The sequence below is a fragment of the Salarias fasciatus genome, chromosome 15 (assembly GCF_902148845.1).
Source record: "Salarias fasciatus chromosome 15, fSalaFa1.1, whole genome shotgun sequence".
In the NCBI taxonomy this organism is placed as follows: Eukaryota; Metazoa; Chordata; class Actinopteri; order Blenniiformes; family Blenniidae; genus Salarias; species Salarias fasciatus.
Window position 1 is genome coordinate 14,040,808 of NC_043759.1, and position 27,071 is coordinate 14,067,878.

General features: G+C 43.6%; 1 protein-coding gene across 2 annotated transcripts; it reads right to left on the reverse strand.

Annotated features, from left to right (window-relative positions):
- Positions 1-14,981: 14,981 nt before the first annotated feature.
- Positions 14,982-26,819, reverse strand: thbs1b (thrombospondin 1b). Of its 2 annotated transcripts, none has more exons than XM_030110147.1 (23): positions 26,631-26,819; positions 26,422-26,499; positions 25,659-26,218; positions 25,375-25,450; positions 24,916-24,999; positions 24,630-24,739; positions 24,279-24,404; positions 23,203-23,299; positions 22,151-22,324; positions 21,794-21,970; positions 21,527-21,700; positions 21,233-21,360; positions 20,946-21,098; positions 20,527-20,745; positions 20,310-20,417; positions 19,768-19,927; positions 19,374-19,492; positions 18,174-18,408; positions 17,856-18,083; positions 17,504-17,775; positions 17,311-17,408; positions 17,085-17,224; positions 14,982-16,990 (listed from the first exon to the last, which is right to left on the reverse strand). In XM_030110147.1, exons 2-23 carry the CDS (start codon positions 26,483-26,485, stop codon positions 16,983-16,985), a joined length of 3,510 nt encoding a protein of 1,169 aa, XP_029966007.1. In that variant the 5' UTR covers positions 26,486-26,499; positions 26,631-26,819; the 3' UTR covers positions 14,982-16,982. The 2 variants fall into 2 exon arrangements, with proteins under 2 accessions (XP_029966007.1, XP_029966006.1); XM_030110146.1 differs by having other exon boundaries at positions 26,422-26,502.
- Positions 26,820-27,071: the final 252 nt, after the last annotated feature.

A 27,071-nucleotide genomic window follows, 5' to 3' on the forward strand; every position in this document is an offset into this window, starting at 1 on the left:
GTATTTATTTTTGAGTCTTTCCTGAACGACTTTGCGCTGGTTGAAGCCTCTGAATCGGCGTGAAGAATTTATTCTGCTCCAGTATTCGGCCGCCGCCGCGTAAATATGTGTTCCAGCCGTCACCGTCGCCTCAAAGCAGATAAAGAAGCCGAGTTCATTAATCAAATTCGTTACCTTGTGTGTTGCTGCTTTGCAGAACAGCCGTGTATGAGTCCTCAGTCGGGCCGCATTGTGTTGCGATATCTTCACCCCCTCTTCACCCAGACACGGTCCATAGGCGTCGGGTCCCGCCCCGAGAAGCGTTAAGCTCGCTGACACGGCTGTCAAACAAAATCTGGGCTCTTCCTTAAGTCGCGGTTGCCGGGGGCGGACGCCAGGAATGTCGCCGGGTGACAAAAGACGATTAGCGGCCTGATTTCTCTGTATGCTGACATTTGTGAGTTTTTCGTGTGTTGTGTGGGAATTCTAGGCATTGAGGCTGGTTTGGGGACCACAAAGAGTTGTCTTTCAGACTTTACGTACACAAAGGCTGCTGTTGAGACATATATGTGAATCTCTTTTCCGTCTCAATCCAGGAAAGAAGGGGAACCTCCTATGTACTCATTTCCCAGTTGCTTTCTATTTTCAGATTAAACTGAAGAACATGGATTCAGCATTACTCCTGTATGAAATACATGTCAAGCTCTAAATAGTAGATGATCGCTTTACGTAACAGTGTTAAACGGACAAAGTAATGAAAATCGCCGGCCCAGAAGGCATTCCTGTTCCTTCTGTATAAGACATAAGGTTCTTGTTTACAGCTTGTACCCTAAATTGACTCTTTGTTGGGAATAATGAATCCGTTTGCATGCTCCAGGGAGCCAATCTGATTTGCTAGAGTTACAACAGTAGTTAAGCGTGTTGACCCTTTAGTTAATCTCCACAGGACTGCTGCTGGTGAAGCGGGGCGTTTCGGGGCTTCCTGGTAAAGCGCCGCAGACGGCAATGAGCTCACGGAGCTTTGAGTCTGAGCACTGGAGCAGGGTAAAACCACTTCTGGCCGCCGTTTGATTCGCTGATATGACATGTGCAAGTGGCAATTAGGTGTTTGCTCATTTATCCATTTGTCTAAAACAAGTGGCCGATGCGATGCCAGCCTGAAACAAAAGGTCCTAATCTGCCAACAAAGAGGCTTATTTTTCCAGACCTATGAAAACCACCTCTTTTCTGGTTTTACTTTTTGGATTTGTACCTGGAATTGAGGGCTGCATGATGAAGTTCAACAATAAATTCTGTGTAGCTGTTAGCATTGCTTGCAGCTTTCTCATTGGAAGTATTTGACAAAATTCTGACAAAATTTGTGTCTAATTTTTGTTTGTACAACATGTAAAAAAGAGACATTGAAAGGGATGCCGAATATGTGGAACTCAGGTCAGAGACTAAAAACTTACACAACAACCTGCATGAACAATATACCTGCATACTGTGATCATTAGGGACCGATCCCGGAGGGCAAGATCTCTATTGTTCTTCTAGTTATTATTAAAATTTATGACCATTTCTGACTTTAAAAAGGATACCGCATTTTTCACTTACTTAAGTATCAAACTCCTTGACTAGAATAATTACTTGGATTGAAGTCCTACCAATCATCATATACAGAAATCTCCTTTTGCCTGACTCTGACATTTTTTTTCATGTTAAAGCTAATATACGATAAACGCATATATATATACAAGAGGAATGGTGAATGCTGTCATTTCACCAGGACAGTTCAGAATCAACATTAATAGCTTCCCTTTATAATACTTGCATTTCTCTCTGCTCTGGGTATTTGGTGAATGCCTTTCTGTTTGTGTCATTGGATTGTCAGACTGTCCTATTTTGAACCAACTGTTTGAATTTCGAAGCCTAAAGCTTCCTGCAATTCTTTCAAAGTCAAAAGCATGAGTGAAGAATGCATCTCTTTGCTCTCAGACTCTTAATTTGAGCTTTTTCCATCCTGAAAATATATAAATTGTGATTTTAGGATGTTGAAAACTCCAGTGCGTCACTCCTCCTGTCTGCACAAACTGTAAAGTCAATCCAGATGTTTGAGTCTTGCTCCTATTAGTTTACTGGTAATGTTATGAAATAATATGATTCAATAGCCGTTTCAAAATGTTTTAAACATCACTCAGTGTCGATGAGTCGTATGTTCAGTCGCAGCCTCAGCTTTGTGTGTGTGTGTGTGTGTGAGTGTGTGTGTGTATGCTTTTCATGTCTAAGGTGTGTGAAACCTTCTGGGTTAACCCTCTCCTTGACTGGGGGTGTGGTCTCTGTGATTTCTGTCGGCAGCAGCAGCAGCAGCTCACCACCTGGAACACCCTGCAGCTGTGGCACGCTGGTCGGTAATAGCTGGGCGGTTTGTGCCATGCAGCCCCGAAGCGGATCGAGCCGGATCACATCTGGCCTCCTTAGGGTTATACTGGGCACGTCTGACATGCTTGACTTTCTCCCCCTTTCATATTGGACTTTAATTGCATCCAGGCAGCGCAGTAGCCTTTGGAGAGGGGTTTCCTCTGGCGCGTTCGGGGCCTTGAACTGGCAGCGGTAGCAGTGAACGGCAGAGGGGGGGAAAAAAACCAACTTATGCGCACACATGCTGAGGCTGGAGCACACGTGCGCACATGGATGCACTCTCACTTGTTCAGTTTTTATGGCTTACAGTAAAAAGTAAATATTGCTCTCTGCAGGGCCCCAAACGTGAAGTGGAGGTCTTTAGGGAAAATTTCTCTTTAACAGCTGTCAGCTCGGATCTTGTGTTTCATTTAAAATAAAGGATGATGTTGTGAACTCCTGGAACTGCGTGCGTGCACGTGACACAATCCACATATCAGCAGATGGTGCACGTACATGAACCCAGATTTTCGGGGATAAAGAAAATAGATATATTTTTGGAAATCCTTCAAGAAGCCAGTGTGGGTGATATTGAATTTAACAGCCTTGAACCTTTTTCAGGTCAGTTAGTTCAGCTGTTTTATTTCTTTATTTAGTTTTTTTTTAATTTATTTTCTTCTTCACTCTTCATCCATGCCTGCATCTGCCGCTCCCCCAAGTCAGCTTATATCTGTCCTGTCTTACTAAAAAACACATTCTGTATAAAAACTCACACCTTTTCTCACCCATAATGCCATATTAGCATAAACAGCCGTCGGCGTTTGGCTGAAAGAGATAATCTTGTGTCGACGGCTTTGCTCCGTCGGGTGAGGCACGCAGGACACCGCAGCATGTCGGTGGAAGTGGAGATGAGTCGGAGCTGATGTAGCGTGGTGACCCCGCTCAGAGGGCACCGTTGACTGACGCACAGCGGCGTCGTACGCAGACAGAAGTATGTCCGACTGCGCGATATCTCTTTAACTCTTTCCAGGGGTTCAGGCCCACTGGGAGGAATTCCAATATTCAGAGTCACACTCGTTGGGTCACACTCGCATCTTGGTTTTCAAAACAAAGCACATTTGGGTCATAAGTGTTAAATAGCAACAGAAGCCTTCAATATATTGATTTAAGATGAGAGAAATCTGCCACATTGTCCTGAGATAAATTTTGAAAGGATTGATCTAATAAAAAAAGGTGTTCTGGATTAAATTTCACACAAACAAGGAATCTATGCTGTTACCACATATCTCCTGATGGACGATGAGGTAGAATAAATAGACGTGGAGAAAAGAAACTTTATAAGGTGGCGATGACAGAAGGAGGAGCGGGAGAAGTTGTTGGATAATTTAACTGTTGCATACATGCCATTGTGGAACTGTCAAAATAGTTACTCATTTCAAGTTTTGTTGAGTAACTTATTGTAGCTTGCAGATGAGATCAAGGCTTCGTGAGCAAAATATTATTTTTTTTTTCTTCCACTAATGAAGCCTGTAAGATGCGGTTGAAAGCTGGAGCAGAGACTATGAATTTGGGTTGGGTTAACAATCTTAATTTCAAATTACTTGAACTTTATTGCTCTATTTTCAGGAATAATTCTGTGTCTGTATTGGTTTTCTTGTATTGAAATGAGACGCATTTACTGCAGGATTCAAAAGTTTTTTTGTGCATGTAGAAAATATTATTTTCTCACATCCAAAAAAACAGTTTTACATGCTAGGAATAATTTTCTTTTTCAATTCAAGCACGTTTTACGTTCACTGCTTTTAAAGTAGCCGGTGTTTTAGTGTCTTAACCTGCGATCATTGCTGCTGCTTGTTGTCATTTTCAGACCACACACTCCGGACCGTAGCTGCTCTGCTTTTAGCTCACATGAACCTCATCAGCCTCTTTTTGAGGTTCACTGAAACCACCCACATCTCTAAAAATGAGCCGTTGGGCTCTGGACAAACCCTCACAGAAACCATCTGACTGCATGTTCAAACGGATCATTTCCACTCTGACAGTCACAAACCGAGATCGCTGTGGAGACTAAATCAGATTTATCTACTGGAGACGCATTTTAGTTTAATCTATTATGGTGAAGGGTGTTACACCATGGTTAGCGTTCATCAGGCGGTGGACTTTAAATGACTTCAGTGAAGAATAATAAGCCCGCTAAGTAGCATTTGGTTACTTTATTAAAGCACAGGCTGCACGAATGTTTTCTGGTGACAGAAAAATGTGAACAGTTCTCTGCCTTTTTGTGGTTAGTGTCCTTAAAACTCTTTAATTCCTTAATTGCCATGTAGATAACACCGTAACTACATGGCTGCAAAGTGAGCAGAACAACCGAAAGGTTATACTTTGTAAATACAGGAGTTTTGTGAGTAAAAATGGCACCATGAAGTACTTTTGGCACTTTCATTGTTAAGACTGTAGGGATATTGACAAATATTTGAAAAACAAACCTACCGGTAAATCAACAATGTGAACTTCATGATTCAAGAAAATAACAGTTTATGGACACATTAAGCTAAATATTTGTTGATTTTTGTATTGAAAATGTGCTCAGTGAAAACAGGATAAATTCTTTGCATCAAAATGTTTCTCCAATGCAAAGCCTTCAGTGTGATACCGACCAGCCACCGCAGTCTTCCCGCTTCCTCCTCACGTGGCCGTAAACTCCGCGGGCCTCCGTGTAATTACGAGGAGAGACCCACTCAAAGCGGATGACAGCCGGCGCACTTTAGAGCCTCGTTAAAACAAAGGTCAGAGTTTTGTTTTTCTCCACCTTCAAGCTGTTTGATGGCACTAAGAGCAAAGCGTACAGTAGATGAAAGACGGGCGGCGATGGCAGCGCCTCAGCCCTCCCTTACTATAGGTCTGTACTGACGTTACCCTGTCATTTGCACACTCTGCCAACCAGACGCTCGTGAATTAGGTCAGTGTGTCTCTCAGACTGAGCTGGAAGCAGCCAGTACGTTGGATTGATCTGTACTGCACCGATGTTTTGTTTTGCTTGTGTGACCACAATCCTTTCACTTAAACAAAACAGTGAAAGTCTGACAAATGGGAACCATACATTCAGATTTGAAAAGGATATGTTTTGTCTGTTGTGGCTGCATATTTCTGTCATGATCATTTAGATTTTAGAAACCCTAAGCTTTATGCTTACATTTAGCCGCATTTCCAAGAAATTATGGCTGAAGGGGAGAAAAAAATGTACAAACCCCCCTTAACATTCCCATACATTTTTGATAGTTATCATCCATTGATCCCATTTTATCCACCTCAGGGTCAGAGGTCACTGGTCCTGCTTTGTTAACCACTGCACCACTGTATTCCTGCATCTACGGTAATTACTGCAGTTATTCCTCATACATTACTGGGTATGTTGCACAGTAACCTGCTTCTCTGTGCAGGTTATGAGTGTCATGCCAAAAAAAGACATACTGCCACACTTTACTAAGCTTTTGGCCCAATTATGATGAGCAAAAAAGAAAACAGAAAGTGAAACCATGATCATTCATTGCATTTTTTTCATTAATTTAACACCCAATCATCATTCAATCAAAGCCACTAAAATGCTAAACTCATGAGGGACTCCAGGTATCCCACAAATCAGTTTGTGTGTTTTATGGTCTATTTCTATTAAATCAAATGTGTTTCATTCACCTCCTGTAACACAGAACAGAATATTCCCTGTGTGCATGTGTTTGCTACAGTACTGTAAAAGGAATCCTCTGTTCTTGTAAGCTGCCTCGATCTGAGCAGTAGCCTGTAAGTTCTCAGAGGAATGTCAGTAATTAGCTCAGTAATCACAAGCTTTAGGAAATCTGCAGGAAAACAGACTTTATCGCTATGTGAAAGTCTTCTGTCTGCACTGCTTTGGCTTTCGAAAAAAAAACGGTTGGTTTTATTGTGATGTGAAAGCTCGTAACACATCAACAGGTTACAGTGTGCGGGCTGGCTAAAGCGCGAGCACAGAGGATTGCAGGAATCTGACTGTAGTCTGTAATAACCAGACCGTGAAGTGGTTAGGAGAGCTACACACCCCGTTTAAAATGCTGGTTTGTTGAATAACTGGTGGCCTGTGAAACCCCTTAGATCAGACTGATTTGGGGTTTATTGCGGGTTTCTTCAAAACAAAGTTGAAACAAAAGGCTCTTTTTTTTAAATGGAAAATATTCTCAGGACTGAAGCAGTGTGAATGTAAAGCATTTACCCGATGTTACTATTCATAGAGTGATTTAAATTAAGCCCTGTGAATGACAGATTATGACTCAGGATGGTTAAGTACTGACCTGCCAAAATGAAGATTTGACTGAATGAGCTCCTTTCAATTATCAATACCTCTTTTTACTTATTTCCAAAAATAAAAACACATCGTTTTTGCGTTTTCTTTTCAGGAAAATTTTGCATTTAGATGGCAACATTTTGAGAACTTGTGCAGCTCCTGTGCTGATCCACCGTTCACTTTTTGATCCAGTCTGTATTCAGGCCAATGTCAGGTTCCTCTGATGCAGCTCCTTTGGAGGATCTGTTTCTCTGTTTGAATAAACACTTGGCTTTCACCAAACTTGCCAAGAGACTCACAAGCCAATTTATCATTTTTGTTGTGACTGATTCGTCGTACAAGTGTGTTTGCTTTAAGCGCCATTGTTTGGACAGTATCGTCCTCTCAGGACCGCCGAGATGATCGACAGAACTTTCTTTTGAGCACAATGCATGTGCCAGTTTCTTTATCAAAGCATCTCTTCGCTTTCATTGTTTGCGTGAGTGAAAAGAGGACAGAAACGAGGCGGCGCTCAATAGCTACATCATCTACGAGTGCTGTATTTGTGTCAGGACTCCCACACACTCTGAAAGATGGAAGAAGAAAAAAAAAACCCCAGCAATGAACGGTCTGTCTTTTCCACAAAAGGTTCCAGTGTCGGATGAGGCGAGGATGATCCTCTCTCATTCTCATATTTTGAACTAAAGCCAGACTAGTGTGATAGTCGTGACTCAGCGAACAGATGAATTCACACCAACACAGAATGCCTCAACCCCCCCTCGCTCCTCTCTTTCAGGTGCTAGCAAGCAGAGGGTGTCCTGAATATGAGAAGAGTGTGTGTGTGTATGTGTGTGTGTGTGCCCATTATCAAGGCAGTCCATCTCCGCTCAGTGCTGAGTGCTTCTCCGAGGTGTACAGTACAGCCAGCCAGGCCGAGCAGAGAAAGGACTTCATTCTTCTACCCTTCCTGACACACAGTAAAAGTGCAGCACTACCTTGAGCTCTGGTTTCTGTGCTCTTTTTGTCTTGCGCCATCGATTGAGGACACAAAATGGGCCTGGAGGGAACCCAACACCGGTCCCCTCACGTTCCTCGGTGCCCCTTGTCACAGTTACTGTCGCAGGAATGGAAAAGGGAGAGACGAGTTTTCATGCCGGCAGATGGAAAACTCTTAATGGATTATGCAGTGATCAGCTCTTTGTGCATATGATAAACCTTTACTTTAATGCAGATGCTCCGACCTTTAAGTCCCTCGCCATTAGCTTGACATTAGAGACCTCATTCCTGTAACCTTTAAATAGGTATTTCCCCTGGTAAATCAATGCCACTGACCCAGTAATGGAGCTCTGTTCTACGAACATTGGACCACAATTTTTATGTTTTTTTTTTTTTTTTTTTTGCAGCGGAGGCTGGTAACTGGAGCTTTGAGGCGGAGGAATGTAGCTGGTAAACAAGGATTTTGCTGTGAGAAAGGTTTAGTCCTGTGACTGCAAGGTGTAGCACTGAACCCCCTCAGGTGGATCGTCACAAAAACTGTCTGTGGACGCCAGGTCTGAAGTGGAGCAACGGTCACCTGCTCTACATGGAGGATCCACAGTACTGACATAGAGGTGTCGTTCGGTGTGGTCGGATGGTTTCAAAGAGAGGCAAGATCAGAACTGAAGGGGCCGACCTACCAGAGAGCAGTGCACTAGTACCTTGGGATCCGGCCTGCTGATGGAAACCATGAGGAAGGCTGGTTTTTACAGAGAAAGATGGATAATTGGTAAAACTTTCTAAAATATTCCTATGGCGTAACTTCATATTTGTCCATAGATCAAATCACTGGAGAGAGTTTGGGTTGATGGAGACACAAACATGCCAAAGAATTAACTTTCTTTTGAACAAAACAACTAAATGGACAGAAATGTTTTACTACGATGCCCATCAATAATCTACACAGTAGTTTCTGTGGATGTTTATATGCACTGCTGAGACTATCAGTGTCAATATGATGGCTCCCAAGATGGATCTGTCAGATCTTAATTGTCAGCCTGTGACAGATGATCACAAACCAGTTGATGTGAAGCCTGTTACTCACCAGCTCTGGATGGGAACCTGGAGTCTGAAGCTCATATTTGTCACTTGTGTGAACCTCGTCATGCCGCCGGCGGGACTGGGGCGTTTGTTGTTTTCTGGCTCAGTTTATCCGTCTCAGAGACTCCACTGCTAAGAAAAACATACTCCGGCCAAGTTTTCACCTCTGAAATGTTTACAAAGGCAGCATTTCGAGCAGTAGTGAAGATTCATACTGTACGTCCAACCAGACGCTGCGATTTGTCACCCTCTGAACAAACATGCTTCCAATGACAGGATTTCTCAAAGCAGTGGATATTGCACGTTTTATCTACAGCCAATTATTGTCAACCACTCCTGGGATCCACAGACAGTAAAAAGTACAACTACATATGGGCTGGTTACCATAAAAAGTAAATCAAATGCTATTTGTAGTTGCTAAACTTTTTCCTGAGTTATCTCTGAGGTTTTAGACCTCCTTAACACTGGAGCAAACGATCACACAAACCGCTGAATTGCACATGTCAGTTCAGTCACAGCTCGGCTTCAGATATGAGGTTCTGTGCAGTGACACATAAATGAAACACAGGTGTCTCTATCTCGGCTGTTTACATCCCCGACTCTCACACAATGCATGCCTGCAGGCAGGTTTAGTGTCTGCGGAAATCTGTCTGCCACAGCTATCTCTCATATTTCGCACATGTGTGTGGAGTGCAGGGGCCGCCGATTTGCGGTCAACAACACAGGGAAGAGTCGACTTCCTCCACGCCGCCGTTCATCACCCGGCGTTCAAACAGAAGACATCATGTCCTTTTTTCAGGACACACTCTGTGCCCTGCGGCCCATTTTTTTGGGCCGTCTGCATTCATGATGAAAGTGGAAAAAAACTATACAAACTCACATCTCTGGACTTACTGGTGCCTATAGATGTGCTTTTTGTGCAAACATAGTATTTATACTTAATATCCAGAAATGAGAATGAAGTCTGTCCTGTGATGGACTGGTGATCTGTCCCTCTCCATTCCGCCTTGACCCACAGGCAGCTGGGATTCACACCCAGAACTGGGTTAAGTCTTCTGGAAGACAGATGGATTTGATGAAGGAAAATGTTAAAGCTTACTGTGGTCGGATTGATGTTAATTTGACATTCTTAATTGAAACCACAGACTCCAAGTCCTGCCAGCGAACGAGGGGAACCACCTGGCTTTATTATTGTGGCACATTTCAAAATCTGGCCTCTCATGGTATTGAGTTGTTGGGGACAACTTACTCGTCTTGATCGGCACTATCATTACTGAACTGAACATGGAGGTTTTAAGAGAACATCTCCCATTCAGAGAGCTTTCCTTTCAGTGAAGGTATTGCTGAGTTCAGCCACAGGCTGCCTTTATGAAAACGGCTTGGTTTCGTCATGGTGCTCAACTTTGTAGAACATTTATCACCTCGTGAAACAAATAATTTGATTGAGAAAGCCAAATAACTGCTGAGAAACTAGATTTTAACATCAGAACTGTAGCTATTGATTTGTATTGTTGCTACAAAATCAAAGAACGCTACATGATTATAAATGTGGTCCTGTCAATAACAGTTTCAAGTGCTCTTCATGAAACTTTGAAATGTCTTACTTCTTAACATTTCGGATGTTGTTTATGTTCTACCTTGAGTAAAAACCTGTAAGATTTGTGAGTCATTGCAACATTTGTCCCACTGATATTTGACTGTTGGGGTTTTCATGTGTTTTCTTGTCAGTGTGATGAAGATCAGCTTCACCTGGAAGTCTTCTGTGGTGAAGAGAATTGAGTCTGCCTGTTATATTTAGGGAAGAAGTGAACTACCTGTATGACTATGAATGCAGGAGTTATTTTTTTTTTTTGGTTTTTAAAATTTGAGCTAATATTCACATGGAGCACAGTTCTGGGACATTTCCAGTAAATGTAATTACTTCATAGTAAGTGTTTACTGGAATCTGTCAATTAAGAAACTGGCAGTAAAATCTTATTACCCCTGTTGGTACCACACGTAAAGAAGTGTACTCATTATTAAAGCATCTGCTGCCTGAAAATAGGAAGCTTTAGATTCGCTTCACCTCCAGCTGCTTGTTGGTCTCGCTTGTAGCCAATCATCTTTACACATGTTTTGTTTCAGCCGTACAATTACCTTGATTTGACATGGGGTGAATGTTTATCTGTTTGAAGTCTCCTTAAATCCCGACAGCTGGCGTGCCAGCCGATTACTGTCTTTACCAGGCCCTGACGCTAATGTGCAGCTGCGTCGCGCGCTCGTACACGGATAGCGGAGGTACGCTGCACGGGCCGCGCGGCGTCTTTGGTGTGGCGGGGCGCCGCGTTTGAAGCCGAGCCCGTAACCTGACACTGGGCCGAGGCCGTAAAGAATTACAGGCCGTCGGATAAACAGAAGCTGCGGAGCAGTGGCAGGGCGTGCTCCTCTCAGGAAATTAAAAGCCGTTGCCTCTTCCTTCAGTCTCCCCATCTTCTCTCATCTGCTGCCAGCTCGGCTAATGAATAGCACACTAATAGTGTCTGGGATCTTTCAGCTCTGCTCTCGTCTACGCAGGACAGTTACCTTCGTACAATATGATGCAAGCGCTGAAGAAGAATACTGTAATTATTGCTGTCTCATTACCGTGAAGCGCTGTGGCATTAAGACAACCTGTCCGCTGTAGTTGGAAGTTATGTTGTTCAAACATGTGGTCAATATTGCCGCGGTTCAGAGAGAAAGTTGCTCATTTCATGTGTGTTATTTACTTCCCGCAGTTTTCATCTACAGAGCCTTTGAAACATCTTTGTCATCACCTGGTGGTACCACATCTCAAACAATGGCGATCTAACTCAAGTTTTAACCCAAATCTTTTGATAAAACAATGAATAATTAATATAATTTTTTTTTTTAAATGAATGCATGTGGCTCCCATTTCAGAAACCTCTTCCTAATCACCCACATAAAACCTGCTCCCTTAGAAAGATGGACACTCGACATCCTCATTTTGATGTTTGGTCATGAGTTTTTTTTTTCACCAGAGGGGAATAAAGTTCAAGATTTTCCGTGAAAATACTCAGTACCTGTTCAGAGCTCACCAGGAGCAGGTGGCTCGGGGTCAGAGGTCAGAGCACATCTTATCCAGGAAACCCATGTCATCTGCCAACAATCACAGGAATGGGATTGTTCTCAGTGGGGGATAATTATATGAGGGCTTACGGAGGGGCTTTACAGAAAAGTCGCCCATGTGCTGACGTGATTATGTGGCAGTTATGTCACAGAGCCTGACATGAAAAAAATCATAACCATTACCATTAAAAAAAAATCAATAAAGACGTGGTGTTTAGTTAGAGGGAGATACAATGTTGTCAAAGCAGGTTGACCGTGGACTCATCCTACCACACTCTGAAAACCACTGGAATAGACAAATATCACATGTTCCAATGTTTTAGTTTCAGACATTTCAAGCATTTAAGTATGTTTACATTCTGAGTACCAGTAAAGGCGAGCGAGGCAAATCACAGATGTTTCAAGATATTACAAAACCACAGGGATGATGAAAGTGACAATTTTAACAGTTCTGGTGTCTGCTGCCGCTTCTTTTCCACGAAACAGTGGATTTCAGGTGTCCTCGAGGTTTAACCAACTCCACGTACACTCTCCTAACCTTTACTGGGAGAAACACTTTTGCTGAACCACATTCCCAACTCGTTTTTTAGAACATCTGTATTGTTCAAGAAAATATTATTCAGTTCTTATTTGAATCTCACATGCAGGGTGTACCGGTGGGATCCTGTCGCTCCACTGTGGGTTAAAGCTGCAGGAGTCGGTGGGGGGTCCTTCATCCTAACATAACACTTCAGCACCTACATACACAGCAGCTTGAGGCTTGAAGGTGTCAACTGACAGAGGATGGTGGGTGGGGGCGGGGGGGTGGGGGGGTGGGGGGGGTCAGATCGAGCGCTGCAGGTTTGAAGTCTGAGTTGTGGGAGCGGGTTCTGCAGAGGGTGTGCTGTCTGGGCAAATTACAGCGGCTAAATAAAGCCGTTGTAACTCCAGGGTGTGCTGCATTTCTTCCATTCATGAGCGCTTTACATTAGTCTTTAAATACTGTGGTTTCATGCGCATATCCTTTTACTGCAAAAGCTGCTTTTTACAGACCCATTAAAGGTGCTGGGGGTAATTGGGCAGGTTTTCTTTCTTTGGTCTGTCATTACCTGACGGCTGTGTGTGGTAAGTAATGATGGATGTGGCTTTGACCGGAAGACCGACAGTCTGACGCTCGGTTGGTCTTGTCGGGAAAACCTGAGGGGCGACAGACAGGTGACTCCCACCTCATCTTGTTGGCTAACACGCTGTGGTCTTCTGGTCCTGTTGTGTTTGCACAATGTGCATGAAACATGTGTCTTACCTTTATCTCAGAGAGTCTTCATCAGAAAAAATGTCGAGACCTTGTAATTTTCTTCTGGTTTCTACTCTCCCTATCTTGTGGTTTTGTATGATTTGCAGAAGATTATGCAAAAGCTTTGAATCAGCAAGTTCTTTCTGTACATTAGTGGGTTTTCGCCGTGTGCTTCAGATTCCTCAACCAATAACAGTGCAAGTGTGTGTATGTGTGTGTCATTTTGTCTCTCTCCTGATAGTGTCGATCCAGTCTCTGCAGCGTTTCGTTGTATGAAGTGAGAAAACGACAGACATGTCCAGTACACAGTGCACAGTCATGCAGTGTCAAAGGTCACCAGTATGCAGGACGCTATGTTTGACTTCTGAATGTGTCAGTTTCTAGTAACTCAGGTCTTACTCAGGAGTTTGGATTGTTGTTGCATTTTTGTTCGTCACAGGTGTGTGTGACGATATCTGACTGGATATGAACACATCTCCACATCAGCACGTTTCTCATTTTGACGTCTTTCTCTGCTGTGTTTCTCTCATTCGACCTATTTCAGAGAGGGTATTGGAGTTTATTTGGATTTTATTTACCTCTTGTTTTTTTTTCAGCTTTAGATTAGGTATTGGGGGGTAAAGTTTATTTGCTGTACACACATTAACTGGCAGCAGAAGCCTTTAGGCAAATTTTTTCAATAGTTTTGGTCTAGTTTCTTTGGCTCAACATTGAGGAGAAAAAAACCAGACAAGTTGGCATTTAGTTTTTTTCTTTGTTCTCACAATGGTTTTTGTAATGTTTAGTTGAAAATGTAAGCAAAGTATGTAACGGATATGTGCTGTGGTGTGTGCTCCGTGGCAATGCAGGGAACTGAGTTAAACATCAGCCAATGTCAGAGGAATATCTGTGGAAAGTACAGTAGATGGAGCCGTAAAGTGATATGGTCGTCACCACTCTCGCTTCATAGAGAAATATTCAGTCTTTTCTCTCCAGAATTTGGGGGCCTTTCGGGTATATAGTGTAGTATGTTCTGCCTGTTATCCAATGATGGGTGAATGAATGAGGATGATGGGGAGCTAAAAGTAGTTAGAAGATTCAAGGCAAAATTGCAGCATATTTATTCCTCCATGTGAACAACAGTAATACAGCAAATGTGATTCCGTTGATCATCTGCATCCCACCAGGCAGCCCCCCTGGAGGAATTACCCACAATGGGGTTAAATGGGTAAAGGGTGCAACCCATAATTGGGCGGTAGCTTAGAATTTAAACCCTGACCCTTTTTCCTCAGACTACTATTACTACTGCTGTTACCACTACTACAATTCCCCTGCTTTGGATCTGCTGCATTGACGCCTCTGAAGCCTGTCTAATGTAGAGTTTGGTCCGTTAAGACATCTTTGCCTCATTCTGATTCGAGACTTTTGCCAAATTTCAGTCAAACTGTTGGAGAGACTAATACACCACACTGACAGAAGGAATGTACGTGGGATTCGGTTCACCTGGAACAAACCTGACGTGTGAACATGTCCTTGAATGTGGTTTATGAATCAGATTTAGTTCTGACTGTGTGAAAAGTGGTCTAGTTTGTCTTATCCTCTTTTTGTGTGTCTGCTGCCACTCAGTGTCAAGGTTTGTGTCTAATCTAATATTTGCAGATCTCGAAGGGGTCGTGAAGATCAAGGTGAGGAGCCTGTTAGATTCCTCATGTGACCTTCATCACAGAGATGATGTTTGCCTTTGTGCAGAGAGAAAAGCCGGAAAGCACAAGTCTTTCTGAACTTGAGGGGAACTGGACCATCACTTTGACTTTGACTGGATTTAACCTTTTACTGATCATCTCTGAGTCTGTACTCTCACCACATCGAAACAGGAAAACAGGACAGACAATGAAGTGTATTTTACCAACTATTTATTGTCTTTAAGTATGTAACAAAATAGTCGCTAAGAATAAAAACTGCATTTTGCTTTGTACAACTAAGAAAATGTTTACAGACAAGCAAAACTAATTGTACAAAAAAAAAAAACAAAAAACGGTAACATTGATACACAATAACAAAAAAAAAGTAAAAACGATAAAGAACAGAACATCCTCACGTCAGTGTGCAAACCGTTTATACAGACGGACATGTGGCCTTTTGAAAGGCAACACATCCTGATAAATTATTTAAATAGCAATTATCTACACACGCGCACACACAGAAATCAACCTCTCACAAACAGCTAAGACAAACAGAACAATAATTTATCTGCTAAAAACTCGCAATGGACATACAGGATAAAGCAAAAATTATATATATATATATAAAAAAAGAAATCTCCCACTGTATTGTCATTTTCACTGGCGTAGATCACGAGAACGGGAGCTCTACCGTTTTCTCTTTGCAGATATGAAATGTTGTGTTATTTACAGCTAACGCTACAGTAGCTCTAAGATGTCCGTCATTTCAAAGAATATGAAAAAATAATCAGGTTGTGTTTTTTTTTGTGTGTTTAATCAGATATTACAACTGCAATGAGGTAATAATTGTACATTAAAGATTTCCTTTGTTTTTTCATCTCTCTCTGAAGAAAAAGCACACGAGTTGCATTACACTTCATAAACACCGTATCTAAAGAATACGTCATTTTCTTTGTACAACGGGAGATGATTTTAAAAAATGCCAAGAGGCAGCAATCCTCTATTTGAAAAGCATTTTTGGGTAATTTTTGACTGTGATACAGATCCTGCAATTTGAAAGTATATTTAACTTTTGTTGATTGCCTACACTGTAGGCAAGAGTCAATAAATTACACCTATTTACACAATTTCATGAAGAAATTATCTGAAAATGATGGAGATATTTCTTTATGGACTGGGATTATAATGCCAAATGGGCAATATTTTATGGGTTTTGAATGAACAAACTCCAGCATTCTTATTTTTTTTTTATGAATTAATAGCATGTATTCTTCTACCTGCTTTAAAATTGTATAATTGAAACTTATAATCCTGAGAGTTGTTTAAATTGTACCAGATGAAATCAGCAAACTCTTGTATGAAAAAAAAAACCCAAAACAAAACAAACTTGAATGTTGTCCTTCTTTGTCCTCTCCATCAGTGATTCTTAGGTAGATCAGTTAATAAAAACCTCTCTTATTTCATTAATGGCTAGTTTCCCACACACAGCACATGCATGAACGTGAACACCCATGGCATCGCCCTCCCTGGTATTTCTAACTCGCAGCACTTCCGACAGTTTCTTTATATTTCAAGTCCAAAAGTTCCTAAAAAAAAAAAAAAGCAAAAAAAAAAGCGTTTTTGCTGTCTCAGTCCTTCCAGTCCTCACAAATTGTATCGTTCAGATTCTACATCCTGGTCAGTTCGGATAAAGCAAGTTCAGTCTTATCTTTGGGATGTCCTTCCAGAAGGCGAGGCAGAAAGGCACACAGGCTGAAGAGGTGGCAGTTTAGAAGAAAGGCAGAGAGAGATGTAAAGGCTTGGAAGTGCATAGTTGTCTATGAGGAGCCGTCCCACACACAGATGAATGAGGTCTTTCAGAGAGCATGAAAGCAGGCCGAGCTGGGATTGAAGGTTCTCGGTGTCCGACCAGTTGATCTAAAAGGCCTTTTTTTTCAGTTTTATTTTTTATTTTTTCTGTTCCTCAACCTGCTCTCAGGGATGCTAAGGGTGGATCTCTGGTCCTCAGCTGGAAGGTAGCCGATCGGCCGTCTGCCCAAACCAGCTTCGAGTCACTCTGAGGCTGAGCACAAGCCCGCCGCACTGTTCAAGTGTGCGTGCCACAGAAGAAAGCGTTTCAGAGATAAATCGGTCCCTGGACTTCGCATGAGAGTATATAAGTTCATACTTTATACAAAAAAAAAGGTGCATTCCTCAGAGCTTCCAATGCCAGGCATTACACGTCTGTTGAGAAAAGAAAGATATTGTGAGGGATTTGGATAATGACCTACTCATTAACTTAATTAAAAAAAAATCTTATCAGTCAATAAAGGCTTACCTCTGCATTCATACTTGAGGTCTGAGAAGTATACCATCTCTTGCGAGAAGACGAAAAGACCTAGCCTGCCTCCAGCGTATGTCTTGTCGTAGAGACTACCAGAGTCTGCCATGATCTTCTTACCCTCATACATCACGACTCTGTGGAAATAAACGGCAAATCAGCTTCACATCGCGAGAATGAACCAGTGCATTCAGTGTGGGCTCTGTCGATGTGTGATGCCTACCGAATAAGTCCTGTTCTTGGCCTGTGGATCAGGTGCCACCTGTAAGCAGTGAAATCTTTCCATCCAACATTCTTTGGGTCATGCCAGAGGGTGCGGACCTAAATCATGAAGAAATAATAAAAAAAACAAAAACAAAGGGTTATGTGGTGTTTGCATCTCAAGTCAAATAAGAAAATCATCCAGTGAGTCATACCTGTCCAGGGGTGTTGCCTGTGTGCCAGAGGGCATTTCTGAGGTGTTCTCCTGGCCCGGTGGTGGAGTTGACCACTTTGATGGACAGGCCAGAGTAGCCCTGGGCCTTGGTGGGTTTGTTTGACCAGTAGGTCTGTGTGATCTGCTTCCACATGACGACGTAAAACCTGGAGCTCGACTGGTATCCAAACACAAATCCAGCGTAGTCGTCGTCCCTTTCAGTGTTGATGAAGAAAGTTCCACTGAAGTCCACTGCATTGAACTCATGGTAACCTGATGAAGAAAACGATGCACTTTTGAGGAGATTCTACTGCTTTTAATGATTCTCTGGATATGCCTTGTTTTGTACCTACCAACTGCAATGCCAGGGTCACAGTTAACGGTTTGGACCAGTTCTTTGCCCTGATGGCGAACAACCCAGTTCGGGTCAATCTGAGAGGTGCCTTTTGGATCCAGAGGAACCATTTGGAACTTGCGGAAATCTGTCTGACTGATGTCAAAGTTCTCTGGACACACGTCGTAGATGTCAGGCACTTGGTCCTGATCAAAATCGTCTTTGCAAGCATCTCCACGGCCATCACCTGCAAAATACAGATTGCATATGAACTAAGATTAATACCAATGCTGACAATGTTGTTTTAACGAGTGGCATCATGGCCAGTTTCTCTCACCGTCAGAGTCCAGCTGGTCAGGGTTAAAGGCCAGTCTGCAGTTGTCTTTGTCGTCGGGGATGCCGTCGTTGTCGTCGTCATGGTCACAGGCATCTCCCTTGCCATCCTTGTCGTGGTCGGCTTGGTTGGCATTGGGAATGTACGGGCAGTTGTCCAGGTTGTTCTGGTGGCCGTCCTCGTCGATGTCCTGGTTGCTGTCGCATTTGTCGCCGACGCGATCGTCATCTGAGTCCAGCTGCAGAAATACGGTGTTCAGGATTCAGGGTTATCGCTCGATACGAAGCTGCAAGACCCAGCAACCTTTAGCTCCTTCTTCACAACTCTGATCCCTGCTGCCCTCTGTCTCACTCTCTCTTTCTTTTTTTAATCTTCAGTTATCCTGTATTCAGTATGAACCTTAGGCTGAAATCACACTCCACCTCAAAAAAGCTGCCAAGATCCATTGGCTCCCATCACTCCCCAAGACCGCTGAACCTCCTGCTCATTTTGGTTGTTGAGCATAACTAGCACTGTTAAGTAAAAATCTTGGTAGTTATTCTTGGCAGGACCAGGCACACATTGTGGCACTTAGAAAGACCGGTACAAGAATGGCATGTGGAATCAAGAAAATCTTCTGTCTCAGTAAGCACAATGTTTGAAAGCAGCGTTTTTGTGCACTTTTTGTTCTCTTTGGACCAATAAACAACACAGCTGCGCTGCATCCATGCCTGGACAAGCCCCCTTTTGGCTTGCGGTGAACAATTCAGTCTTTACAAAACCACATCAGTTTAGACTTCGATGCTTCCCTTCTTCCCCCCATCCTTCTCCTGATTCCCGTTATTCAACACATTCCTATTTCTCAGTGTAGCATGGCACAGGTGGACGGAGCAGGCCTGTGCTGCGCCGGCAGGGCACGCACATACCCCAGGGCCAGTCCATTCCTCAGTAATATCCAGCCTGGGGCCTCTCCCCTCACAGTCGTCAGCGAACATCAATGGACCACTGAAAGAAGCCCTCGTCCCCCACCACGCCTTATTAAACTGATGTGCCCCTGAACTGCCGGCGGGATTATCTCTACTTTTACATGGTCTAATAAAGCTTATGCAGCTACACGGGACTAATCGCCGGGGCTCCCTCTCAATCGAAAGAAAGATATATGCTGTGAAACAGAAAAAGGCAAGAAATGAAGGTGTGTATGTGTGTGTTTGTGTGTGTGCACACCTGATCGGGATTATGTTCCAGAGGGCAGTTATCACACATGTCTCCAACTCCGTCCAGATCTGTGTCTCTCTGGTCGACGTTGTAGACGTATGGACAGTTGTCCTTTTCATTGAGAATGCCTGGAGGATGAATGGGGGACATGCAAGATGAAAACCACAGCTCAAGAGCACAAATGTCAGGAAATTAAGATCTCAATTATTTGGGCAAGTCATCAGTGTTTGGACTTGGATGCATGTTTTTTTTTTTTTTTTTTTTTTTTTAAATGCCTTGTCTGTCTTCTAGTATTGGAGTGATGATAAATACTTTGCTATTATGACAACCCTTCAAAAATGACACAATCTCAGAAATGTTAAATTCAAAATGACTTCTGTATTTGTTTTCGAGTCTTTCTTACCATCTCCATCAATGTCCACAGCACAGGCATCGCCCTCGCCGTTGTTGTCCGTGTCAGTCTGATCAGGGTTACTGTTGTAGGGGCAGTTATCACAACGGTCGCCCACGTCATCGCGGTCGTAGTCGTACTGCCTCGGGTTATACACGAACGGACAGTTGTCCTGTTTCAAAGAGACAAAGAGTGGGTGATCAGTCTTCAGGTGCGCTGCCTGTCATTGTGGTTTACGCTCCTTTATTCACAATGAGGGAGTGATGCGGGGGTGGAAAAAAAGCGCTGCATTTTTGGGGCCTGTCCCGAGATCTAATGTTGGGATTAGCTGCACACAGAGAAGCTCTTTCATAGCTCCACTTCAGTGATGGAATTTGGGGTTTTGGCTCAAGCCAGAAAGAAACATTTGCTTTCCTGCTGAGCTCTCTCTCTCTCTCTCGCTTTCTGCTTCTTTCCTTCTACATTCATCACACTGCATGAATGATGAATGCTGAAATCATAATTTCACAGGGTCTGTACAGCCTGTTATATCCTGTGTGGGAATTTCTACTGACCCTGTCATCAGGAATGCCATCATTGTCGTCATCATTGTCACAGGCATCGCCAATGCCATCTTTGTCATAATCTTCTTGTCCTGAATTAGGAAGATTGGGGCAGTTATCCTGGAAAAAACAACATAAAGAACATATATTGTCAGTAATATCACAAAATACTTTCATTTTACCTGTGTGAAAATCCTCCTTAGAGCCTTGCGGGTTCATTACTGCGTACCTTTTTGCAGTGGTAGGTGGCATTTTCCACACAAACCAAGTCAGAATTGGGCCATCCGTCCAGATCCGTGTCCTCTCCACAGATGTGTCCGTTGCCAGCGTAGCCGGGTTTGCACTCGCAGCGGAACATGGGCTCAGCGAAGTGTCCAAGGTAGTTGCAGCGGGCATTTTTGTTGCAGTCGTGGCTTCCATCAAGGCAGGGATTACGGGGCGTGCACACCTGCATATCAAAGGATGAGGGGATGAATGGCGGCCAGACTGGATGCACACAGGCCAAATTCGTGACACACGGTCCGCTGAAAGACCGACATTTATCGCAAAGAACAAACAGTATCAGTGTTACTTCATCAACTCTAATCCCTCTCTGTCACAACTACATTTTTTTTTTGTGTGTGTGTGTGTTTTCTGGACTGTACTTGCCTGTTTATTAGCAGCAGCCTGTTCCACGCCTCGGCCAAATGGCTGGGGTCCTGAGTACCGAGGAGGACATGGCAAACAGTTGTATCCGGGGTCTGTGTTCTCGCAGCGATGCACACCATTAAACTCAAAGCAAGCATCTGGAACTTCCTTGCACTTTTCATAAGAATAGAAAAACACAACAGCCGAAATCAGTTAGTGCGGGGGTTCTGGTAGACGTTGCAGTAGGCACGAATCCATGAATGTTACAAAAAAAAAAAAAAAAAAACACTAAAAGGAATCTTTCCTACCTCGTCAACATCTTTACATTTGATACCGTTGCCGGTGTAGCCAACGGGGCATTTTCCACATTTCCAGGAACCATCAGGGAGACTGGTGCATTTCGCTCCAGCAAAGCAGGGGTTGGACAAGCACCCATCTGACAACAGCAATGCAGTCTCATTACCGAGAGCATTCAGGTAAATTCTTTTCCAGTAACAATCTCATTTTGCTGTTAGACTTAACTGGTGCCAAAAAACAATAATGTAGTTAATATTTTTAATAAAGATAATGGAGAAGCTCTGCAAGTGATTAGAGTGACTCACCGATGGGGCAGGCTTTCTTGTTGCACATCTGGGTGCCCTTGGCATCGCCAACGCACTCTTTTCCCCCGAACTTCGGCGCAGGGTCGTTGCACAGACGTTTACGAGTCTGGACACCACCTCCGCAGGTGGTAGTGCACGTATCCCACGGCGACCAGGGTCCCCAGTTGCCATTTACTGATGAAGAAAACAACACAATTCATAGATTATTTCTAACTTTTCAGTCAGAAATGAATAAAAAGCAGCAAGCGTAGAGCAGAGGAGACTTACTGGGACATGGAGACTTCTGACACTTCTCGGTTTGGCGGCCCTCTCCCTCGCAGTCCTTGCCACCCAGCTGGGGGGTGGGGGAGTTGCAGAGGCGGATCCGGGTGATGACTCCAGATCCGCAGGTGACTGAGCAGGACGACCAGGGCGACCAGTGGCTCCAGCTGCCATCCTGCTTGACTGAGGGTGCAAGAAAAAGGTTAAAGGTCACTTAAGAGGAAGCAAAGAGAGGATCTCTGCAGCATAATATGAAAATCAGAACAAAAACTTCTAAAAAATCACAAGAAATTTGATTTAGAGATTAAACACTGATGTGCTTGTTACTTGTGAGGAGTTGATGGATATGTTGAGGAAACTCACAGCGCTTGTCACACTCTTGAAGGTAGCAATCGCGAGTCTGCACAGAGGTGCCCTCGCAGTTGTTATTGATACGGTCACAGGAGCGCCCACGCTGCTGGATGCCCCGCCCACATGACACGGAACAATGGGTCCATTCAGACCACGGCGACCAGCCGTCCTCTGCATAGTCGCTCGCTGAGCAGGAGGGAGAGGGAGAGAATATGAGAAAGAGGGGAAAAGGGAGACAATAAAAGAGCTATTCCAGTGTGGCAGCACCCCCTCACAAACACCCCGAACCCTAAATGAGGAGGGAAAACTCTAAAAGCGGAGGGCTAATGGTGTGGATTTAGCTGGGACTTAGACACAGAGAAGGCCTTCTGTTGAGCGCAACGTCAGAGGCCTAACACTCTGACAGAAGCGGGAAACAGAAAGCCCCACTGTCTTCGGAATGTACAGGGATGCCCCACTGGCTGATGTTTTCTTAAAGAGGAAACGGGTTTGCAAACATGGCACTGGGTGTGTAATGACTTCAGCAAGTGGCGAGATGCAGGATGAATGCAGCAGCCCTTGTTTATTTAGGTCTGAGGGAGGCAGCCAGGACTGCATAGGTATGTGGAACATCTCACTTCATCTCATGTCAAAGATGGGATTTTCCATCTGTCTCTGGCCGATTCGTCAAATTACAACCGTTTCAAGTTGAATATTCAAGGATGCTTCGACACAAAGCGCCAGTGTTCCAAACACATAGGCGCCCTTTCATTTCCTGGGATGTTATTACAGTTAAATCATCTTTAAAATTAGCATGCTTTCTGTTGAATAGAAACCTTCACATCGGGGGAAATATTTGTGGCTTTTTTATTTTATAAGGCAAATAAAACAGAAACGGCTCTCTCAGTGAACAGGACAGTACATGAATGCCCCGTCTGTTAGTTCAGATCTAAACATTCCAGCTTATGGGGGCTATTTGTGACATTTATGGTGCAAGCTTTACATTGCTGTAATCACCCCGTGCTTTTCTATAGCTGTGCAGCTTGTAACAATGTGTGTTGGATTTAAAAAGCAAGAATTCTTACGCGTTCCACAGCGGGGGCAGCACTCTCCATCGGGGACAGTAGCATTAGCGCAGGGGATGAGGGGGCAGGAGATCTTGCGGCACACGGTAGCAGAATTCTGCACAAAGGTCAGATTTATGATTAGAACCGAGCACAATAAATGAATGTCAACCAGATGTTTTATTTTCTTCAAATCCATCCCAGATGCAGAGTCAGATTTTAATTCCCAAATGAAATGGAGACATCACAAAACAGTTCATAGTTGTGTAAGCCTATTTAAATTAATGTGTGCTATATGAGGACCTTTTTTTTTCTTGAAGTTTGTGCAACCAGCTCATTCCATTTCCTGATCAGCATGTGAGTTTGTGTGAATTTACAATGCCAGAAAAGACAATAAAAACAAAAACTGAGGCCTGGCTCAGAATGAAGACCCCTGCAGAAAACCACCTGGCCACTGGGTAAGAGGATGAGGAAACAAGACCACAGTCCTAATAATTGATGTGGGCTTCTCTGTGGAGCTGGACTGGGCAGTGAGCCCCAAACAAGTAAAGTCGGTATGCCAACACAACCTGTGTGGGTGTACTGTGGATGACTCAGGCATAACAACCGCCTCCAACTACACATGCTAATCTTCTCCCTGCTGGATCTCGTCACTGACAGGGAGGAAAAAGCAAAGTGGAACAACTAGCGTATCAATAGAAGAGGGAATCGGTGAATGAAGCCCACTGGTGGAATCCTTCCCTGCCAAGCATTGAGCATTTGAACACATCTCTTCTTTCCACTTGTCAGAGCCAAGGCCTTGTTTTTAAAAATGGCCAATGGATCACTCAAAGCCCAGACAAGTCCCTCAAGGCCACACTCAAGTTGAACCTCTGACAACAGACTTGTCATTAGACCAGCAAAAGGCGTTGGCCGCCTGCCAAATGCTCGCAGTTGTAATTACTGCCCGGACCAGTGGAGTGGTAGCTAACTGTGTTGTCTTTATATAGAAGTGTAAAGACAAGTCAGACTGTCGAGTGCTTCCCCCTCCCCCGCGCACGTGTGATTAAACACTCAGGCCACAATGGACACCGATGGGATCAAACTGAACTCCTCACCTGACACGTGCACTCGGTGCAGTCGTCCACGGTCCACTCGTCTCTGTTCTTACGCACGATGCCATTGTGGATGCAGACGCCGCTATGAATGCCAATGCGGTTGTTAATCAGCTTGTTTTCATCCGTCTGGGGGGAAGAACAAACAAAAAAGAATGCAAGGAATAGGATATTGAATTTCATAACTTTTCTTAGAAATAAGCTTAAAATGAACCGTTTTTGTGCTTATTACAAGTTTTACATATGTGTGGTCGATAATGTTGCAGCACGAACAGATGTCTCCACATACACGGGGAAAAAAAGGAGCTGGATAGACATCCAGCATGCAGATGGTAATTTGGGTTTTCTTCTTACCAGTTGGCGGAGCTCGTTGGACAGCTCTTTGACCACTACACCAAGGCCCTTCAGCTCCTTAAACATGCTGACCAGATCCTCACAGGAGAAACCACAGACCATCTGCAGATCTTCAGATGAAAAAAACAAAACAAACAAAATCCACATTAATTGTTTATATGATTTTTGTTTAATTTGTCAGTTTTTTGCTAATTAGTCAAGAAAGACAAAGGACACATGAAATATATTATGTAATGACAGACATAACAAAAGAGCTCATGTAAGTGAGTCATGGAGCTGTTTTTACCTTTCGTCTTATGTCCTGTGTACTCCGTTCTGATGGCAGAGGAGCCGTTCAGGTTCTTGAGGATCATGGTGTCAGTTGTAATTGCTGCAAGAGAAATCATAGGAGATCAAAACTGACATAATCACATTTATCTCCACTGGTTCATTTGTTATTAAAATGTGGTGTCTGTATCATGTGTCACACAACATATAGCCATTATAAATTATTAAGAAAAACTGAAACTGAAACTGTGCAGCCAAGAAAACCAACTATGAGACCTCTGTCCTCTGGATTAATTTTCATCTGACATTCTTCAGTGACAAGTTGTAAAAAGCTTCTCAGGGAGTGTATTGTGCTATAATCAGCAGGTGAATTCAACATATGTGCATTCCTTTGATAAGAATTTGCTATAACCTGACAGTGCATGAAGCAGATGAATGGTCAGTAAACACAGGAGAGGTGTTGATTATGATTACTCACAGCTCTGGCATCCTTTGTTGCGGAGGATGGCATCCAGTGTAGTTCCAAACACAAAACGCACGTTTTGCAGCACCCCCTGAAAAGAGCAATGTTTTGATTCAGGCTAATATCATGCTATAAAACACGCCGATCACTGCAGTACAGAAAAAGCATCGCTGTCCGGGTGCGCGCTTTTACGCATACAGTGGCACAATTACGCATGCACTTTATAAGCAAAAGCTCAAAGTTGGAGCGCTGCACTTGACGCACTTTTCAAACCCAGACTCCCCTCTGTAAGGACTCACCATAAACCTGTCCTTCACGGCTCCCTTGCCCACCCGGAGCCTCGCGCTCGTCGGGGTCTCCTGCGTCAGGATGCTCTGAATCGGCGCGTCCAGCTCGGCGTTGTTCACCTCCTCACATCCCGCGTACAGCAGAGCCCGGTCCTCCTGCACGAACAGGGTGATGTTCTTCCAGTGACCCGTGGCCAGATCCACATCCTCGATGGAAACCACCTGCTGCTTGTTCTCGGTGGAGTAAACTATGTCCAAGGTGTTCGCTTTGCCGTTGGAGACGATCTCAAACACGGGTCCGGAGCCGTCCTTCTTCTCCACGGTCAGCAGGCTGCCCCTGGTCCGTTTGAACTGCTTGAAGTTCAGCAGGAGGAGGAAGCCCCTCTCGGCGTGGATGGAGTCGATCAGGTCCCTGAAGGAGCTCTCGGGGACCGGGGGGATCAGGTCCGGGTTGAGGATCTTGTAGGCGGGGCTGTATGGGTCGTCTCCTTTAACGAGGGTGACCCCGTGGTTGGTACTGGGGACTTGGACCAGCTCGAACAGGTCATACACGCTGTTGTCTTCTGGAGTCTCTGTGGGTGAATAACAATAATAAACAGTCAGCTTCTGCGTGGAAGTGCAATTTCTATGGTTTTCAATTATTATTTTTCTTCAAACTTCTAATATTTAAAACCACCCCAGCTGTTTTATTACAGTACTTATAAACCCCAATCTGAAAATAAATTCAATTTCCAAGAAAAGTTCACCAAGTTCAAGCCTGTTGAAATAAACTCACCTGCGATTCTGGCACTGTCGCAGGTCCAAAGCATCAATAAGAGAAAAACTCCTGTCAGCTTCATGGTGAAACACCAAGCTGCTGTGAATAAAGACAAAAAAAGTCTAACCATTTATCATATTCAATCAATACCAGACGCAATCCATTTAGATTCATTCAAAAAGCACCTGTATGAATGATGCAGCAGCAAAAATACATTTTCTACTCACCTGCTAAATTAAATCAGCAGATCCAAAAATAATAAAATCCCCCAAAATTGTGTAGAAATCCGAAAATAATCCTCAAGCATGAATTGATGGAAGGTTATTTGAAAGTTAAAAAAAAAAGTTACACCATATAAAAAAAGGGAATATGAAGCTCTCGTGCGGTGCTCTTTGTTAAAACTTGACACTTCTGCTGTCGGCCGCTAAAAAACTCCCTTTTTAAGCCGAAGGGGGACAAAGTGCTATTTAAATAGTTTGATGCCATTCCTAAGAAGTGGCTTCGTCCAATCACGGTGAGGGAGAAAAGGGACGTGCTTATCCTGAGAGAGAGAGAGAGAGAGAGAGAGAGAGAGAGAGAGAGAGAGAGAGAGAGAGAGAGAGAGAGAGAGAGAGAGAGAGAGAGATCATCCATCATTCATCTGAGTCCTTTCCATTTGAAGAGGTGGT

Bases quoted from the DNA above. Each gene is read 5' to 3' on its own strand.
- thbs1b (XM_030110147.1), bottom strand. From the start codon at position 26,485: ATGAAGCTGACAGGAGTTTTTCTCTTATTGATGCTTTGGACCTGCGAC. The intron at 24,405-24,629 runs GTAAGAAGAAAA...TCTTCCCCCCAG, and splicing joins CCAACGAGCTCCGCCAACTG to ACGGATGAAAACAAGCTGAT. The intron at 18,409-19,373 runs GTGTGCACACAC...GTATTTCTGCAG, and splicing joins TGGAACATAATCCCGATCAG to CTGGACTCAGATGACGATCG.